The sequence below is a fragment of the Microtus oregoni genome, unplaced genomic scaffold (assembly GCF_018167655.1).
Source record: "Microtus oregoni isolate MIOR12 unplaced genomic scaffold, Mior012 000050F_ref0000143, whole genome shotgun sequence".
Taxonomy (NCBI): domain Eukaryota; kingdom Metazoa; phylum Chordata; class Mammalia; order Rodentia; family Cricetidae; genus Microtus; species Microtus oregoni.
Genome location: NW_024543256.1, coordinates 12,088,766 through 12,108,842, shown reverse-complemented (window position 1 = coordinate 12,108,842; position 20,077 = coordinate 12,088,766). Strand labels below are relative to the sequence as shown.

The 20,077-nt window shown below is 37.8% G+C and overlaps 1 protein-coding gene across 1 annotated transcript in view; it reads right to left on the bottom strand.

The window, feature by feature from the left end:
• LOC121437110 (X-linked interleukin-1 receptor accessory protein-like 2) overlaps window positions 1–12,854 on the bottom strand; it is a 573,807-nt gene extending 560,953 nt beyond the window's left edge. Inside the window, exons 1-2 of the mRNA XM_041636947.1 lie at window positions 12,743–12,854; window positions 3,798–4,071 (exon numbers count right to left, since the gene is read on the bottom strand). Of these exons, the coding sequence (XP_041492881.1) occupies window positions 3,798–4,071; window positions 12,743–12,854 (386 nt within the window). The remainder of the gene's footprint in view (window positions 1–3,797; window positions 4,072–12,742) is intronic.
• Between the last annotated feature and the right edge of the window lie 7,223 nt (window positions 12,855–20,077).

Below are 20,077 nucleotides of genomic sequence, written 5' to 3'. Positions count from 1 at the left end.
CAATAAAGCACAGACAAATCATTACTGATTACCTTAAGATAACACCAAATTTAGAATTTTGGATTAATACTGAACATTTTTGTAACCAGAAATTTTACTCTATTTCTCTATATGGACTAATTTCCTCATTTGGAACCTATTTGAAGTGAGTGGTTACTACTAGATTAAAAAAACAGGTTTATTATTTACCACCCATTGCTAGCTATGCCAGTGTCATATACAATAATATTAATTCCTTTTCATTATATTTTGCATTAACATATGAAGTGATGGATTTTACTATAGTATTTCCGTGTGTGTACTTGTTGTATGATTACAACTGCTTTAGAATATAAATTCCTACTTCTCTGAGTTGATAAGACTATAATTACTTACTGTAGAATGATAGCTCCCAAACTTTGTTGAGCCTTGTCAAGGGACATATGAGGAATATTTTTCCAAAGTTCTACCTGTACCTTTGCTCCCTAAGGCTTGGGACACAAATTGAAAGAAGTCACCAGTTAGGTCTAAATCCAAGTCTCTGCTATTGATCTACCTGCAAGAAGAGAATCACAGACTCAGATGGTATCTACAAGAGTTATAATTAAAGCCAACCTGCTATGAAATCAAAAGGGGACCACTGTGGGAAATACATGGGGACACTAAGAAGCTCTAGGACTTCTAGCGTTTCTTCAGCATCTAGAGAATTGTGCATGAACTAGCACAATGCTTAAGCAAAGGTTGTAGCTCTGTGGTGAAACACTTGCCTGGAAAATAGAAGACCCTGGCTTTAATATCAAATATGGCAAAACCCAAACAAAAGTACATTGCTTTTTTGAAAAGCTAATACATTTTGAGGTGTAAAGATAGAAGTAGCAACAATCTAGTAGTAATTATACCTAGCCTTCAAAAACTGGATTCATTCCTCTAATCTAGTTCAGTCTATTACAAAGAATTTGGGCTTTTAAAAAAAATGGGTAATTCTCAGTGCAAGGCAGTATATACACAAAATAAGTCTGGAGCATCTTTCAATAATGTAAAAAAAAAAAATGAAAAAAACTACCCAGCAATGATGGCCTTATATCCAAAGAACACACGAGCCAACTGAAAGAGCTCCCATTTCCAAATGTAAGAGATTTCAACAAAGGGAAAAAATGTAATTGTGTTGCATAATATAAATATCCATGGGTCCATACTGGTGAAAACCCATTTGACTGAATAGATAAATTGGAGAGGAGAGATAAATCTGCTAAGATAAATTGTAATTCATGCAAATATTCTGTCTTGAAGAAGAAGATAGAATATTTGCATGAATTACAAATGTGAATAATGACTTTCTTCCAAAGGTTACAGTAAGAAGCTTCGGTGATGGCATATGCCTATAATCCCAGCATTTGCAAGGCTGAGGCAGAAATTCTACAGGTTCAAGGTCAGCCTAACATGTACAGCTAGTCATCACCAATAGTCATGCCATGTTGACCATTTGTGACCTTGAAATGATGATGAGGATGGTATTTTATGTCTGTAGTCATCCTTTCCAAAAATTTTTAGCCCAGTTTACTATGAGAAAATATTAGCTAAATCTCAATGGGGGCACTCTAAAGAGTTTATTTTAAATTTTCAAACTTATCAAAAAACAAGATAACTCTGAGGGACTGCCATAGCCAAAAAATCTTTAAAAGACATGCCAACCAATCTAGGCATAGTGGTTATGTGCCTTTAACCCCAGCACTCAGGATGTAGAGGCAGGTTGATCGTTGTGAGTTCAAAGCCTGCCTGGTTTAAGTAGTAAGTTCCAAGACAGCCAGAGCTACATAGTGAGATCATATCTCAAAAGGCCAAATTAAACAAAAGAGAGAAAGAAATATAAAAACTAAATAGAATGCAATATCTGGATGATATCCTGAAACAGAAAAAAAAGGAGCTAGAAAGAAAAAATGAGGAAATAGTGAGTATGATTTCTAGTTTATAGTAATGTGTCATTGTTACATAGTTTGACTAGTTCAATGATTGTAATAAATATATCACAGTAATGGGGGTGAAGATTATATAAATACCATGATACATTTGTAATCATTCTTTTAATCTAAAGTTTATCTGAATTTATTTTAAAACAACTAGATTTGAATTATAGTGCCCCCTCCATTAGGACAAATGTCTACGAAGTATGTTCTCGTCAATAAAAAATGATTAAGTTGTGGTCTTATAGAATAGTATGTAGCACTTAACATTATATACCTACAAGGAAACAGTGGATTTTGAACTATTTATTTTAAAATTTTAATGTATAGACCTCATTTTGCTAAAAAAAGAAACATTAACAGGAATAGCTCTATTAAATACACTTACGTAATTAAGACCTGTGAAACATATGTGATGCATATAATAAACCGTTAACTTTGCTAAGAGTATGAGTCTAAAGGGAAAGGAAGGAAGGACGATCGGGAACAAATTATGGCAGAGGCAGTAAGCAATAACTAGTTCATTAATTCAGTCTAGAACCTTTGGATAGTAAGATAGAGGTTTGCAAAGAAACTCTAAATTTATACAAACAGAATACAAAAGCAAGTAACATATTGGGGGGAAAAAGTACTTTTGGTTGGCAGGCTTTAGTGGTGGTAAGGATTAATAAGGGGCCATCAGGCAAAGAGTAGTGACATTCTGGAAATTACAATGTCAGTTTTTAAAAGTGTCTGATACCTATTTCTCAGTTTTGTCAAGAGCTACACAAATAGAATCTATTGCCTATCAGTACTGTTGCTGCTGCCATGACCATGGGGATTCTTCTTGCCTTCAAAAGAAACTAACCTCTTGATTTGTTCCTCTCAGTACTGCCCTGCACGTGTGCACAGAAGTGACTCGAAGGCTTCAGGAGCTTTCTCTATTTAGACACTACTTTGTTCTCTTGGCCTTTAGAACAATGAGGACTCACCAGGGAGCTCTGAGAGCTTTTGATGAAGAAGTGACATAGCTTTACACAGGAGACAAAAATAGGAAGGGTTTGTATTTCCAAGAAGTTAAAATCAAATAGTAGAGTGCAGGTCCCCGGTGAATAAGACCAGTGATTCTCAAAATGGCAGAATTGAAAGGTGAGTTAAAGGTCATCTCAGCTCTCTACTTTAATACCTAATGCAGTCTCTGTCTGCCATGTTAGACCCCAGGTCTTAATGCTGGGCTGCAGGGAGATCATAATGTGGAGTTCCTAAGACAAGCTAATGTGCTTCTCATTGTAAATATCTGACAAGAATTAGATCTGTTAAATCATCAGCATACAGCACTCAGAACGTCACGATGACCAAGTGTATAGTGCACTTCCTGCTGAACATTTAGAGAGAGTAGAGTGAAGATCATTTTGCAAATTTTATGGATAGTACCAGTTGCTCATTTGCTGTGAGGTCTCTAGGCAGCATTTGAAGCTAATTTCCATCAACAAGAGGGGCAGCCAGACCTTGACCTAAATGATATATGGAGGTCAGGTTCAGAGCCAGGCACCAAGATCACTGAGTCAGTTGGCTCTGTGGTGAAATAATTCTTACTATAAGACCCGGGAGCAGGGATGGGTGAAGGCCGGAAAGAAATGAGTCACGCGATGTTCTAAATTAAGGAAAGACACGCAGTAAGTAAGCAGGAGTCCTGAGTTATGAGAATCTGATAAGAAGTTGGTATGTAGTTCCAATAGATCATTGGAACCGAGTTTACTGGAGGTCTTCAGCTGCTGCTAGGTAACATGAGTTATACCAGCAAACACTCCAATATAACACTCCAAAACAAAAGACTGCAAGGCGCATGGTTGCCCAATATTTTCAAATGACACTTACCTTAAAACGCAAGTGTAGAATCCGCTGTCTTGTGCCTCAGCTGAGTGAAACCATATGGAGTCTTCCTCTTTGCTCATTCTGACCTCTGAAAAGATGATAGGCTCTTCCAGATCGCCTTTGTTTTTGTACCACATGAGCCTGAGCCCAGTACTCTGGGCCATGCTATAGTTGGTGCGAATATAACTGTAGAAAAGGGCACATTTCACTCTGACAGGTTCGCCTGCCAAAGCCATGTATGTCTTGAGATCCACTGACCAGTCAATGCAGCCGTCCACTGAAAGAAAACAAGACAAGACATGAGATGCAGGGAACGTCGTTCATAATAACAGCGAGAGAAGTAATCGCTGCCATCATGCACAGGGCACATGTGTGAGTCAGAGCTTTATTGAGACGACTTTAGCCAATCCTCCCAGAGGCTATATTCGAATCCCTAGCATTTTACTCAGACATTAGCAAGCAGAGCTGCTGCACTAAGTCTGTGTCCTTAGGTATTTCCCTATCATCCCCAGCAACTTTTAGGTAGAGATTTGCTAGGTAAGCTCCTCCCCAAGGCTCTCTAGCAAGTCACACATGCCTATATGGTAGCCTCAGAGCTTCCCAGCCATGGCCTCCAGGTTCTCCCTCCAGTCGTCTGGCCTGCTAAGTAAATCGTTCCTATTAACCGGCAAAGTTTTCCTCTATGAGATCATATAAACCTAGACTGTAGCATGCTGCTGACATGGCAGTTTCAGATTTCAGATAATTCTGACTGATTTTTTTTTGGCAGAAATTTTATAAAACAAGTATGTCTAAGAGATCCCTGCCCTGACCAGGCCCAGTCCTGGAATTAACATTTGTATGCATACTTTCCAGATGATAACACTGAGATTAAGAAGACTTACCCAAGGACACAGAGCTAATAAGTGGTAGGAAACCAGTCTCTGATCGGAGACTCTATATATTCTTAACCCCTACCTTGTACTATCTATACCTATAATTGTGACAATAGTCACTATGTTATTTACTTGCTGTTGAGAAAATAATGCTGAGGTTGGAAGCACTGGGAACTTAAAGTGATTACATGCTATTATATGAAATATATACATGACATATACATAAAATGGTATATATGTATATATGCATATATATGTATATATGTCATTTTCCATGGTATGACTTATTAAAATCAGATATTTAAACATAGGTTGCTTTCTTTTTATACCCTTAGGCCTCTCTTGTTGCTCAGGTGTTAATTGCTCATGGGGATTTATTATATTAATATCAGCTTTAATCAGATAATTATGAGTGGATAAAACTAATATTAAAGAAATACAGATAGAGTAAAACTCCTTTTCCAGAAACATTAGCAATAGATGCGAAAGATAATTTAGTATGTTATTCAATACAACTAGCACAGATATTATACTTCTGAATGCCTATTGTTTCTCAAAAACTCCATCAAATGATTCTGTGTCCTTTTATATTTCCTGATTATCCTTTATAAAGCATATTATAAAAATGTGTAAATATTTCCATTCTAAAATGATGTTTTGCTTATAATTCTGTAAGCTGGTCTGTTTCCTTTTTCAGATGTTGAGAACTCTGTAACCCGGTGTGTTTAATCCTTTAACCTCAGTTGACAGGAAGCTTAGAGCTAAATGTAATGCTCAAATATAATAACTATCATACTTCAAAGTTTCACTTTCTCTATATGAAGGGTTATTGAACTAGGGTTCAAGGGCACTCAAGGGAAAGGTGCTCTAATAGGCTTTAGATTGTTGGCAAAATATGTGCCTATTCACATAGGCATACTTTTCTGGGGAGATTTTATACTACACTTCATTAGATTGTCAGAGGAGTCTATAGCCTAAGAACTCCATGGTTTCTTTTTCATAATTGTTGTGTGGTTTAGGAGGGCAAACCCATAGCCTTGTGCAAGTTAAGCAAGTATTCTGCTACTGAGTTACAACCTAAGCATGACTTCTAATCTTTTTCCAATGCCATTTTTCACTACTCTGCTTCATATGGGCTTTTATGATGAACTCCTTGAGTAGTATGTGAAGTAGCAGAATGGTAATTGGTTTTGGATTAATGAATTTGACTTAGCAAAATTATCTCAAAGTAGGTACTGTCCTGATAGGAAAAAGTTTGCTTATTCATTTCCTTCCTTAACTCCTCCAGGTTCCTCCTTTAATCTGTCTGTTATGTAACTAGATCATTGCAAGTTCAAGCTACATTTCCAATCTTAACAGACTAGTTTTGCCTATAAACTATGGGGTATGGTTGATATTGAAGGTAATAAAAATGTTTGCTCTTGAGTCACAACATCCATGCCCAAGCTCAGTTTGAGACATTTAACTGCCATTAGAATTAGCTTTCTCACATAGGCCTTGAAAGCATACTGAGAATTCATTTCTTGTTGAGTACAATCTGAAACACATGCATTTGATTTAATAGATGTATGATCCTGTTGCTTCTTCTTCCCTTGTTTTGGGCAGCAGACAGTTAGTATTTATAAATGACAGAGTCAACAGTCAGAAAACAAAAATTCAGCAACTAGGGGAAAATACAATTTCTAAATATCACCCTTTTAGTTTTTTCTACTTTCAATATTCGTAATACATGAGTGCACAATGACCTATTTTGGGAGGCCTGAAGGAGATTTCCCACAAGATAGACAAGGAATATGAAGGCCCACCTGAGACCATTTTTTTTCACCACAAACACACTAGGAGAAATCAAATTAAGGTGTTGTAGCTTTATATCTAAAGATCATTACACCACTAGTGGATTCTAAAAAGGTGGTTTGATTTGTTCTTATTGAATTTCCATTCTTAGCTGCTTACCTGCTGGAAAAGAATGGGTGGCATAGGATAAAGTACATTTATTTTAGATTTGGAACTAGTGAAAGCAACTAAAGACTATAGAATGGAGTCCAAGGTCTATACAGTCAGGTGGAATGCTAGTATTAAGGGACCAACATCTTGGTGAGGTAGGAAGCACAGTGTGATGTCGGAGGATCACAAAAATGGAACAATGGGTAAAAGGTCACACATGACTTAATTTTCAAGTGCCATCAGGAGCTACAGGTTTACGTTACATTGTTGCCACAAAGAGATGGCAATTAAACCTCCAGAAGTGTTTGCATGCTGATCAGACATGCATGTTTGGCATACAGCTGAAGAGCTGCCTCTGTGGTGCAGCAGGCAAAGGTGGAAGCCATAGGCATGAAGGTGGCGTGGAGGACCTGAGTAGTTCACAGAGGAGGCTAGCCTGCGAGCCTGACCTCATCCACGCAGCATCCGGCCCACAGAACCATCCAGACCTATTCTTATTCACAATTCCAGTGGCAGCTCTGTAAGCAGAGGCCCCCCACAGGGTTTCAGTGAAAAGTGTTTTCCATATAGACAGGATTCTCTCACAAGTGATCCCATAATGGGGTCTCTCTGATTCATTACAAGTGTGAACAGGCACACCACAGGCAGGGAAAAACTGCTTTCCCCCAAAGGTTGAAATTCTGCAGTTGGTGAACTGTATTACAGAAAAATACCTGAAAATATAAAAGGGGGTCTCCTTAGTGTCTCATCACTACCACCTAGATTCCGATCTCTAAAAGATTCACAAATTATTGCTCTTGATTTAGTCTTCTTGGCAGAAAACACTTTAATAGTTAAGCTTTCCAAAAACAATTACAATGGAACAAAGAAAGCCACTAAAAAAATTTCAGAGCTGTATTTTAATCATTTTTATTCCAATCTTTAAAAACAGGAAAACGGCTATGTAATTGAGGATCTTGGCATGAAGATTCAAAACAGGGGGCAAGCAGACTGTATACATGGGCACTGTGACTTCCAGGCAGTGTGTTTTGTCACTCCTATGAGTGAAAACAAGAGAAATCGCTAGCAATATACCCTGGGTGACACCAGCAAAACCGTTTGGCCTCTTTATAACTAAGTTTCTCACTGCCATATCTACCTTCCTTAAAAACATGGCATGGTGGGAAATGTATGAATCCTTGTAAGAGGATATGATGCCAACATTAATAACTATCAATACAATTATGAAGGGGGGAAGAATACAGAGTGTGCTTAAATTAGACTCCAGCGGCCATGTGCATTGCAATTCTTTTATAGCTGTGGTGCGAAAATGGATATACAGCTGCACATATAATTGCCAATTCTGTATTTTTACCTCAAATTTGGAATTTGCCTCAAAATTCCCATTAAATAAAATGCTTCATTGGTCCATGAGAAACTACGGAAACTCCAGAACCTTGGATAACTAGCTTTGGTGCAAACTATAGTTCCTAGCCTCCTGGTAACTCACTGTGTATGTTTAATACATACATTTTTAACCTGATTTTTTGAAAAGAGATATCAATTAACTCTATTCTCTTTATTTTTATCATCAGCCCTTGCTCTTTGTTCAAGAGGGTAGTAATTAGGGGCAATTCCATAAATTTCCACTAGAGGGAGAGCTGCCCAAGTCTTTGTGCAGCACTGAAGTTCTCCCTGCCTACTTTCTCGAACTAAGGATTTGCTAAGATGTCCAGCACTGTGCACTGGTTGTTGGGGAAGAATCACAGCACAGCTATGAGGATGCACGGCACAGCTATGAGGATGCACAGCACAGTTATGAGGATTTGCTAAGAGGTCCAGCACTGTGCACTGGTTGTTGGGGGAAGAATCACAGCACAGCTATGAGGATGCACAGCTGTGATGATAGTGGTAGCCAAAACTTAGGGATGCCGCAGAAGTTTTACTCAAAAGGGAGAAAGGAGAGTACACACAGATCAAGTGAGGAGAGGTGGAAACACGGGAATAAGGGCAAGAGAAGTCAATCCAGCTCTTAACCTTAGAATAAGTAAACACTACACTAGACGTTTATATGTTTTTCAAAGTCGTTTCTTGTGGTTTTCGTTTTGATTTTTGTTTTTTTTTCTTCTCTGATTTTATTCTCATGTCCACTCAAGAAAAAAAAAGAATTGAATATTCCCATTCTACTAATAAGAAAGCAAAAAGCTCAGAGAATTTAAAGTAACTTGTTCAAGGTCACACAAGGTGAAATGATAGTAGACACCACCTCCAAAATGCCCCCACCCTGAATGTGATAAAGTAGACTCCAGAGCTTTGGCTCTGAAAGTCTGTGTTTCATACTCTTTCATTTATACTCTTCCTCCTTGTAGCTCACAAATCCAGTAGAAAATTAAATTCTGCTTGACAGCATCTAAATTATCAAGTGTATGCCCCAGAGTCCATGCCTGTCCAGTAGAGTAGACCTTTAAAGCTGAGTCACAGTCTATGCCTGCATAAACACTACATGAATAACAGCCATCAAGTAATATATGCCAATTATTCAACTACAAATTACACAGTGCTTACAAAGGAATTAATTATTAATAATCTATTATATCATGTTCTTTCTAGGATGAGGTCAAAACCTCAGAGAAATGGTATCTAACCCCTATCAATGGATTTTGAATTAATTATCTAGAGATTATCAGCAAGTTTTACCGTTATAATTAAGTCATAAGGGTGTGTACTTAGCTTAACAGCTGTACTAATAAAATACTTATTAATACAATGCATGACCCTCACTCTTAGAATTTTAATGTGAGAATTATATGTATTCTATTTCTATCTTGGGCCACTCTGACCCCTAAAACAAAGTTTATATTTATTTATATTCATCAGAGTTGACTCTGTCTCATGTGGTCATTTCTCCAGAACAAGCAAATCAAATGCTCTGAGAATTGATTGAATTGTGCATTTATTGCTAGATCTGTTCCCATTTGCCTCTAGCCTAGACTTGTGGATAGATCTGTTCATCATTTTTTTAAATACATTTCTGTCTGGGAAAAAGAAATACTGACTTTCAAATTTTATCTGTACTGCAATATCTACCAATAGAAAGAAGATTTCCTGTTACAGCTCTATAAATGCAATGAATGATCACTGCCTGTGTTTTTGAAAGCATCATTACATTTTTTTATGAACTGGATTATATGTTCAACTTCCATGTTTTTACCCCCTACTATTCATCAATGGGAAAGTTCTGCTGAAATAAAGTCCTTCATCTCGTTTCAACCTAGTCATTATGCTTAATAATGGGCTGGCAACCATTTTAATTTCCCTGTCATTACAAGATCTGTGTGATGCTTTGTCAGGATCATCTTTTTTATTTGATCTGATGGGGAGCCTCCATGGTATTCTGGAAGTGAAATCACACTGCATCATTACAACCAACTCTTCAACTCGTGGTTCCCTGAGGCCTGATGAGTTCCTGAGGAATGGTCAGTAAGTAGCCGGAACCTCCTCAGATGCAGTGATGTTAATGCTGGAAAGAGCTAGTAAAGCATCCGTGGGAGGCAGGATATCAGCACTGCCCACCAGCCCCTCTGCCAGGCTTGCTACTGCCCACTTAAATCCAGAATATTTGGCAGAAAGCTGCTTTCCTGTGCCAGTTCAGCCCCGCCTCCCATAATCAATCATTCATGGTCATCTGAGCCAAAAATGTTGGGAGCCATCCATGAATCTTTTCTTTCCTTCGCATCAACTTTCCCCAAATCGTTACTTCCATAATATATTAAGCCTTGCCATTTCTGATGTAACTCAAGTATCTCCCCATTTCTTTACTCCCATACATACTGAAGTATAGGACATCATATTCATGTGGCTTAGTATAATATTCTTCCCTTATTGGATTTATTTAAATTGAGATACTTTTATATACTATGGTTTACAACTGATATTTTTATATTTGTGTCTACTGTTAAATGATTAATCTTTTAACTCATGTACTTCCCAGTTTTGTGATAAAAACATTTAAGATCTACCCTCAAAAATGTTTGTCTTTGTACTGTTAATAACTAAAGTTATTAAGCTATAAAATAGATCTCTTAGGCTTAATCACCCGTTTATCTGAAACATTCCACCCTTGAACCAACATTTCTTGTCCTCCTCTCTCTGCCCCTTGTATTTATCATTCTAGGTTCTTTCATCAGGCCACTTTCTTTCACATATCAAGACACAACTGCTTTTCTGGGCCTTATTTCACTTAGCATATGCTTTCTCTATTTGCCAATGCTGTTTCAGATGACAAAATAATTCTATAAATCAGAACAACACTCCATCACACATACAGATTGCATGTTTTCTTGTTCCTTCATCTGCTGACAGACACTATTTGCTCTCTGTGCTTTAACTATAGTGAAAAATGTTTAAAAAATACACATGTGCGGATATATTGATCTATAATACCCTATATATTTAATATATACTTTCCACACAAATATCCCATTGATACGTCAGTCAAACATCTCTTGATCAAATACCTAAAAATAACTTTATTTTTTATTTTTGAGGAATTTCCATTTTGTTTTTCCTAATTGCTGTATCAATTTACATAATTATCAATTGTGTACAAGGGTCCTCTTTTCCCCACATTATCGCCAGCTATTTGATAACTTTTTCTTATAAATCTCATCTTAACGTGTGTTTGATGATGTGTCATTGTGACTTTAATTTCCATTTGTCTGATGAATAGTGACATTGAGCATTACTTTATAAGCCTGTTAGTAATTTGCATGTCATCTTTTGTGACCTGTCTAATTCTCCTGTACATTTTTAATTGGAATGTTGCTCTGAGTTGAGACCACACACATATTTTCATATATGAATTCCCTACCTGCTATACAGTTTACAAATGCTTTCTCCCATTCCATGGTTTGTCTTCATCATGTTGATTGTTCACATTGTAGAAGAATTCTATTATTGTGATATCTCTATTTTTGCTTTTGTTTTATGTGCTCTTGAATATTTCTTTTGTATTCTTCTATTGTAGTCTTTCTAGATGACCTCCCAATGTTCCCATTCAGGTCTCTCAGACTCCCTGTCATTATTGGGCACTGAACAAGAAGCCTCCTCCCCGGTAGGCAAACAATCCACTAGTGAACTTTACCCCAGCCTCCAGTCTGATTTGGAAACTGTGAACATAATGAACATACTAAAGCAATGGTTCTCAACATTGCTAAAGCCATGACCCTTTAATACAGCTCCCCTTGCTGTGGTGACTTCTAACCATAAAATTATTCCCATGCTACTTCATGCTACTGTTAAGAATCATAATGTAGATACTGTGCTATCTGTATTTTTTTAACTTTTTTTATAGAGAAAAGGAGAAAAAAAAACAAATTTCCTCCTCCTCCCAGCCTCCCATTTCCCTCCCCCTCCTCCTACCCTTCTCCCCCTCCTCCCATCCTTCTCCCCCTCCTCCCACCCTTCTCCCCCTCCTCCCACCCTTCTCCCCCTCCTCCCACCCTTCTCCCCCTCCTCCCACCCTTCTCCCCCTCCCCCCACTCCTCTCCCCATCCCTCTCCAGACCAAAGAGCAGTCAGGGTTCCCTGCCCTGTGGTAAGTCCTAGGTCCTCCCCCCTCCGTCCATTTCTAGGAAGGTGAACATCCAAACTGGGTAGGCTCCCACAAAGCCAGCACATTACGTAGGTTCAAAACCCCGTGCCATTGTCCTTGGGTTCTCATCAGCCCTCATTGTTCGCCATGCTCAGAGTCCAGTTTTATCCCATGCTTTTTCAGTCACAGTCCAGCTGGATAGGGGAGCACGGAAGCACAATTCTTAGTTAAAGGAGCCACCTTAGGGTTGGCAAGAGACTTGAACCTAGAGTGGCTCCCAGATGCCCAAGCCGAGGTCCCCAGTTAGTTCCTTGGGCAGCTGAGGATAGGGAACCTGAAATGACCCTATCCTATAGCAATACTGACGAATATCTTGCATATCATCATAGAACCTTCATCTGGTGATGGATGGAGACAGAGACCCACACAGGAGCACTGGACTGAACTCCCAAGGTCCCAATGAGGAGCAGAAGGAGGGAGAACATGAGCAAAGAAGTCGGGACCACGAGGGGAGCACCCACCCACTGAGACAGTGGAGCTGATCTATTGGGAGCTCACCAAGGCCAGCTATCTGCATTTTTTTAACGGTTTTAGGCTGCCCTCGTGAAAGGGTTTTAGAGTACCAAAGGGATCGTAACCCACAGGTTGAGAACCGATGTTTCAAACCCATGGTCACACCTTTTCACATCTAACCACTTTGAGAGAGTACCTATCTGCCCATCTGTAAGCCTGGCTTCCCCTGGTTCATTTGGGACTAACTATCTTTTCAGTTCCCCTGAATAACTCTTCATACAAGCCACTCTTTAGTCAAATCATTGCCTGAGGAGGCCAAGCACATTTCTTTTCTTTTTTTAAGCTACGGCTATTCTTGCTGTGAAGAAACACCATGACCAAAAAGAAAGTTGGAAAGAAAGGGGCTTAATTTGGCTTACATGTCCACATTATCACTGAGGGACTTTAGGGCAGGAACCTGGAGGCAGAACTAATGCAGAGGCAATGGAGGAGTGCGGCTTGTTGGCTTGACCCTCCTGGCTTATTCTGCCTGCTTTCATATATGCCCAGGACCACCTCGCCAGGGGTGGTCCCACCCACAGTGGCCTGGGCCCTCTCATGGCAATCATTAATCAAGACAGTGCACCACAGACTTGCTCACAGACCAATCTGCTGGGAGCATTTTCTCAACTGAGGCTCAGTTCTCTCTGATGAATTTGTCCTTCTGCTTCCTTACACTGCATTAGTATTTGCTCCTAGCTATTGAGCTCACACATTCTCTAAGACACAGCTTTAAAGTCCATGTCTATGAAATTGTACTTGAATATTTTATGTCTATTATTTCCTCGGTGGTACTCTTACCTAATGTGTTCGTTTACATAGTTCCTTCCCAAATGAATGATGTGTGTCCCAATTCATCTATATCTCTAGGCCAAGGTTCATTGGTGCACCGAACATAGTAGGCACTTATTAAATCTTCAGGAGTTTAAAATCCTATAGCTGCCCCCTAACAAGAGTGATTTGAACTTCTTAGAAATGCCATTAGCTTCCTCCTGCTGATCCTAAACTAGAGCATCAATGTCTTTAAACTCTAATAAGGATCTTTAAGTAAAGTAGAATAGTCTCAATGTATAAAATGTGATCAAAATGATTTTGACATTAGAACACAGAAGAAGAAATGAGAATAATAAGACTATCTCTCTGCCATATCCCTGCTCCAGAACTCACTATCCCCAACTGAGTAACATAAATAACCACGTCTACATCCAGGTTCTTCCAAAGAAGCCCAGTTCTATCAAAGTAGCAGCCTACCAGAGTCCAAGAAAGAAATTTCCTGCTCTAGGTAGAATTCTATCTTCTTACTCACTCAAAACTTATCCTATTTTGTGTAAGAGCACTTACACAAGTGACTTTTGCCTACTCAGCTCTTTATTGCTTGGAACCACACGCCATACTTTTATCCTTATATGAATTTCTTCCGACAAATTCTTGCACTTCTTTGGGCTGCTAGAAATGGTTTCTTACAGCAGTTTTTATGTCACTGTCATACTCCTTTTGGTTTGATATATAGTTATCCATCTATCTATCTATCTATCTATCTATCTATCTATCTATCTATCATCCTATCTTCCTCAGTATCTTATCTCTACTCAGTACCTCCTGGACCAGATACTTAATAGCTCTTATTGAAAATACTTTTATAGATATTCTCATTCTATGAGCCCTCACACAATTTAGTGCTGCCGAAACAAAGTACATGATTTACTAATTTCATCCTAGCTGGGAGTTAACCTCTAGATTATTGAAAAATCTCTCCTAAAATATCTGTATGTACTTTCGCTCAGAGTTTAGAGAAATATGAAGGGAATGACATCTCTGTGGCTTACCTGAGTATTTGTCATGTCATTGAGGTCATCACCCTGAACTTTAAAGCCAAGGTTGGAAAAATAGTACAGAGATTACTGGATAACAGAAAGCTTGGGTTTTATCTCCATCTGCCTCTTTATTGAGATATCTAAATTGAAGAAAGTCAGTTTCTATGCTTAAAAGAAATAAAGACATTGAACTAGATAGGCTCTAACCCAACATCAAAAAACATGAATTGTCAGATTACTCGAGGTCCACGGTGAAGAAGTTTACATACTCAATTGGCAAAGCTGCCTGATGCTCTCTTTTTAATGTCTGCACTCAGTTTCAATATTATGAAAAACTAAACTTAATAATATTAAAAACTCGTATGATGTCACCATCCCAAATTAATAATGTTCACATTTTCCCACCCACTTTCAGCACCTCTATTTTATTAATGGAATAAACCATTGCCAACACAGTTAATGTTCCCTTTATCCAGAGCACACAGATCCATATTCATCTTAAACATCTGCTAGATGAACAATCACTACTTACCTAATGTGTAGAAATATATATATATATATATATATATATATATATATATATATATATGAGAAACTTGGAAAATAGCGATTGAAATCATGTCTTAAAAGATAAATATAGGAAAATCAACTTAGGTCTCCAGTATGTTTGCAGATGTGCACAGGCCTATGAGAATACTCGACAGCACTTAGCACACAATGACAAGTGAGACATTACTATCACCATGTCTGGTACTCATGCTCATCTAAATTCTGTATCTATTTTGCCCAACTCCGTCTCTTCCCACGGTATGTATCTCCTCAAATTCTTTAGCTCTGGACAGTAGCAACTTTAGGAATGATGGAAGTTTGGATGAGTGATCTTGAATGAACTAAAGAAGGAAATCCTGACAGAACAGAGAAGGCAAAGTGACAGTTTTCAGTGACTTTGAGAATGTAGTGCATTGCAAGAATATTCAGAGCGAGTCCATAGCCTAAGAGGAGGTTGAGGCTCGCGGAGCTAGTCATCCTAGGATGCTTGAGTCTGGCAGTGTGGATTATTGAGAGGTCTGCCTCCCAGAGGATCTGTTCTGGTTGCAGTAAGGAGAGTGGCAGGAATGGAGCTGAAGAGGATTTGAATATGAAATGAGTCTTTGGAGTTTGATGTTCTGGGGAAAGTCTCTTTCCTCCAGCAAATAACATTTGTGTCCCTTTCATAGGGTTATTGTCACAGCTAGATGATGGATATATGCCAAGCACATATAACAAACAGAAAATAATATCTAGTTAGCACTCATATATTAGTTGTATGAATAGTTGTAATCACAGTAGCAATATCAAATACTATTTGATTCATAACTGTATCAGTAACAATTCTTATCAGTACTAAAATTTATGATTATATTAACTAATATTAACTTTTCCATATCATCAATATTAGGAATAGTATTGGTTATTAACTAAAATATTAGTTAATATTACAAATGATAATTTATACTATTGAAAATAGTATATTATAACAGCTGTGATAATTCTGTTTACATTTGCAAGAATAAATGAACTTATTATCCTAAAAATAACTCCATAATGTGTTATAAATATTTTCATATACTTGATTGTAATTTGTTTCCCATTATCATCATATTTGCACACTCCTTTCCAGCTGACACCAACAATGGATTCGAAAACTCTCTCCCTTTGTTTTATAACTCTTTGGATGCTGTCCTTATTAACAACCTGCATATAAACTTTTCACGACAAAGAAGCAGCTGTGACTACATACATTTTTTTATCTCTTATGACATTGATTCTGATATGATGAAATAATCAGGAAATGAGAACTGAGTTAGACACCTTACTGGTGTCTTATGGCTTTCAAAGCTGTTCTTGTTGGCTTTCATAACTGCCTAAAATCATTACAATTGCTAGGCAGAACAAGCAGAACCTACCCCATCCCATCATAGCCATATCCATTGTCTTTTTTAAGAGCAACTGAAACCCTTTGCGACCAAAGGAATTTACCTGACTTCACTTCACTTATGTTACCGTTTAGGGTCTTTGGGAATCAGCAGGTTCTTGTTTGTTTGGCTTTTCTTTTTATATGCTGAGTTGTAATGTCTTATACTTGAAGAGGAACAACAAACATCCTACAGAGATCACACACACACACACACACACACACACACACACATGCATGCATATTAAGAGATTTCTTTATCTGACTAACCTGTTACCTCTATGATGAGACTAGGCATATTTAGATTTAATTAGAAAATGGGGGGAGCAGAAGTGTAGATGTACTTGGCTATTACATGGTCTTTAGTGTTTACTAAATTATGTGTTAACAAGGGCTGCTGTGACAGTTATATCTTGCTAAATGAAAGGACAGACAACTGTCTGTGTTTTGATCTGACTTTCTCATCTGTGAAATGGAGATGTTAGTCCAGTTTACTATATGGTTCTGTTGTATCTATCAAGGAGGGAGATCTGAAGTGAGGGATCATTCATTAAATTATAACAACAGGTCAGATATCATGACGGTAGGTGGCTGTGATGACTCGTTTTATGTTCCAACTTGATTAAGGCACTAATCAGTCATTCTGTCAATCTTTATTCTGGGTGTTTCTTTAAAGGTGTTTCTGGAAGAGACTGGCATCTAAATCAGTTGACTGAGTAAAATGGATTGCCATCCTTAATGTGGCTTTGTTTGGTTTCATCCAATTAGCCTAAACAGAACAAACACAAACACACACACACACACACACACACACACACACACACACACACACAGTCTAAGTACAAGAGGATTTCTTCTGCCTGACTACCTTAGAATCAGGACATCAGTTTATTTCTTGCCTTTGGACCTTAAATGAAACATGGGCTGTTTCAGTGTCTAGAGACTGCTGACTTTCAAGATATAATTTATACCATAAGTCATCCTTGGTCTCTACCTTGCTGACTGCAGATCCCATAAACTTACAAGCCTCCATAACCACATAAGCCACTTGTAAAATAAATGTCCTTATCTCTCTTGATATCTGTCATCTCTACCTGTCAATCTGTTATATCTAACAGATTATTCTCTAAATAACAGTGATACACAGTGCCTAATAAACTTCAACTCACTTAATCCTTATCAAATTCCAAGCACAAAACATCATAAGTTCTATATTTGGATGATGACACTGAAGCTCACACCCATAAAATCATGATTTCTAAAATTTTCATGTTGTTGACACAGAGAAAGGAATGTCATGTGATACTTTATTTCGGTCAGGGGATAACAATGTTCTTGCTTGAAGCAATTAGTTACTCCAGGCTTTATCAGTCCTTCTGAAGGATGAGAGATTAATACATTGGTATCCCTGTAGCCTGCCCATGACTCACTGGAAAATACAAAATTAAATTGTCTAGCAAGAATACATGATTTTAGGGAAGTCAAAGAGAAAAATTATTAATATTCAGATATACCTATATTTGAATTCAGAATCTGTACCTAAATTTGTCTATGCATTCATGTTTTGGGGTAACTAGTATAACCTAGCCATTCCTTAATTTTCCCATATGTGAAATTGTGCCTTTTTATGAGTCATCAAAGAACAAAATGCAAATTCAATAGTGTTCAGTATAGACCTGGGAGCATAATAAACACTGTAAGTAGTACGATTGCTGCTACTCACAATAATGATAAGTAGCAAAGTAGTGAATATCTGACTCTGACGTCCATGCTTTCTCCCCTGGCTTTAGCTTTGAATCTTGCTATAAACATTCTGCATGGCTTTCAACATAAGCTCTCAGTGGGTAGGAATATGTGGCAGTAATTTATGCAAGAGGGCAGTGCAGGGCACTATCATGTCCAGCTTTGCCACCCGTAAAAATTGTCATGACAGAATTAATCAGAATTTATTTAATGTCATCTTTTTCCAAAGAGTCTTATTGAATTAACCAAATCAATCACATACATTGTCAGCATGAACTATAGTGCAAGTGTGGTATTGTAGCCAGAGCCCCTCTGTGACACAGAGGTATGAAGAAGAAAAAATAATAATCCTCATCTAATAGCAGTAAACAAATCTCTCCTGAAAAACCTCATCTCAGCCCACATGTAGCTGCATGAGACTTAGGAAATCGTTTTTTACTAAGAGACCTTTTGGGAGATGCCAGCAAAATCTGTAGTCACAACATGATGTATATACCTCTTCATGACAGAGCCCTGGGCCAACTGTCCCCCTACCTCATTAAATCTGGATAGCAGTGTTCAAACTGCTGGCTCACTACTCCAGTCAATGATCTGGGAACTCCTTGATTTTAGGATCAGACAAGAGGTGAGAAATGTTGGAGCACTGAGCCCAACTTGCCTAGTTATCTGGTTGAAGAAAGGCAAGATCAAACCCCACAGAGTAATAATAATGACAAAGAGAAACAGACAGAGAGAAGGTAATAATTTATAATAAGGCTTGTAACATTTGATGGCATTTTTTAAAATGGTCTTCCTGTGAGTTTGGACTATGTCTTAATTATAGAAGAGTTGTCAATCACATGGAAGCTTTCTCCCGATTCCCTATTAAAGGCTTCATCAAGAAGCCTTTTCTTGGGAAACTGTACAGCCTCAAATCTAGGTCAGCCTGCCTCCATTTATGTGAAGCAAAGATGTTCTTCTTTCTGTGCTGTCAGTCATTCCGGGTCATCTGCTTTCTGATTAATCTGGAAGCACAAATTCTCAAAATCATCTATCCAATTGTTTAGAATGAGCAAGATGGAACACAGATAACTCCATGATTAAGAAGCTCATTCACCTTCTCCTTCCTTATCTTTTCTTTCCTTTTTTGTATGTGATTTCTTAGGATGTCCGTTTTAGAATGAGGGATAGTTTCTTTGATTATTTTTCCAAGGCTTAAAGTGATAACGAAGGCAAAAACTCCTGGCATTCACAAAAAAAGCCAAGGCTTTGTATTTTCCCCTATTGTATATATGCAGTAGATAATACATATGCAAAAAGAATGAGCCAGATAGGTCATTAATCTCTGCCTCTTCCATGTCATATACTTCATATAGTCTATGTGGGGATTCATGGGTGTGGATGTTAATTGCTTTTGGTGAGCAATGAGTTTCAGTTCTACATTTCTTTATTATATCATTTTATTCATTCATTTACTCATGTACTTTAATTAGCACTTATAGAGTAGCTATGCACTAGGCACCAACATAAGTTCTAGAGCTATAATGTCTATCAATCCATGGTCCTCACTTTCAGAAATAGTACTGTATAGTGCACTTAGCAAACAATTATGGTGATGCTATTAAAAGGTAACAATGCATTTACTATGTATCAGACACTATTGTAAACATGTATATTTATTATTTAATCCTCACAACACTCTCTTGAGGTTGACTCTGCATTTTTATTTCCTAATTTCACAGATAAAGACACTAAATATTAAATAATCTACCCCAAACTACTGGGGTAGAAAGTAAGAGCTTATAAATAAATTGCTCCCAGAGGCAAGTTTTGAATAAATCATTAAACTCT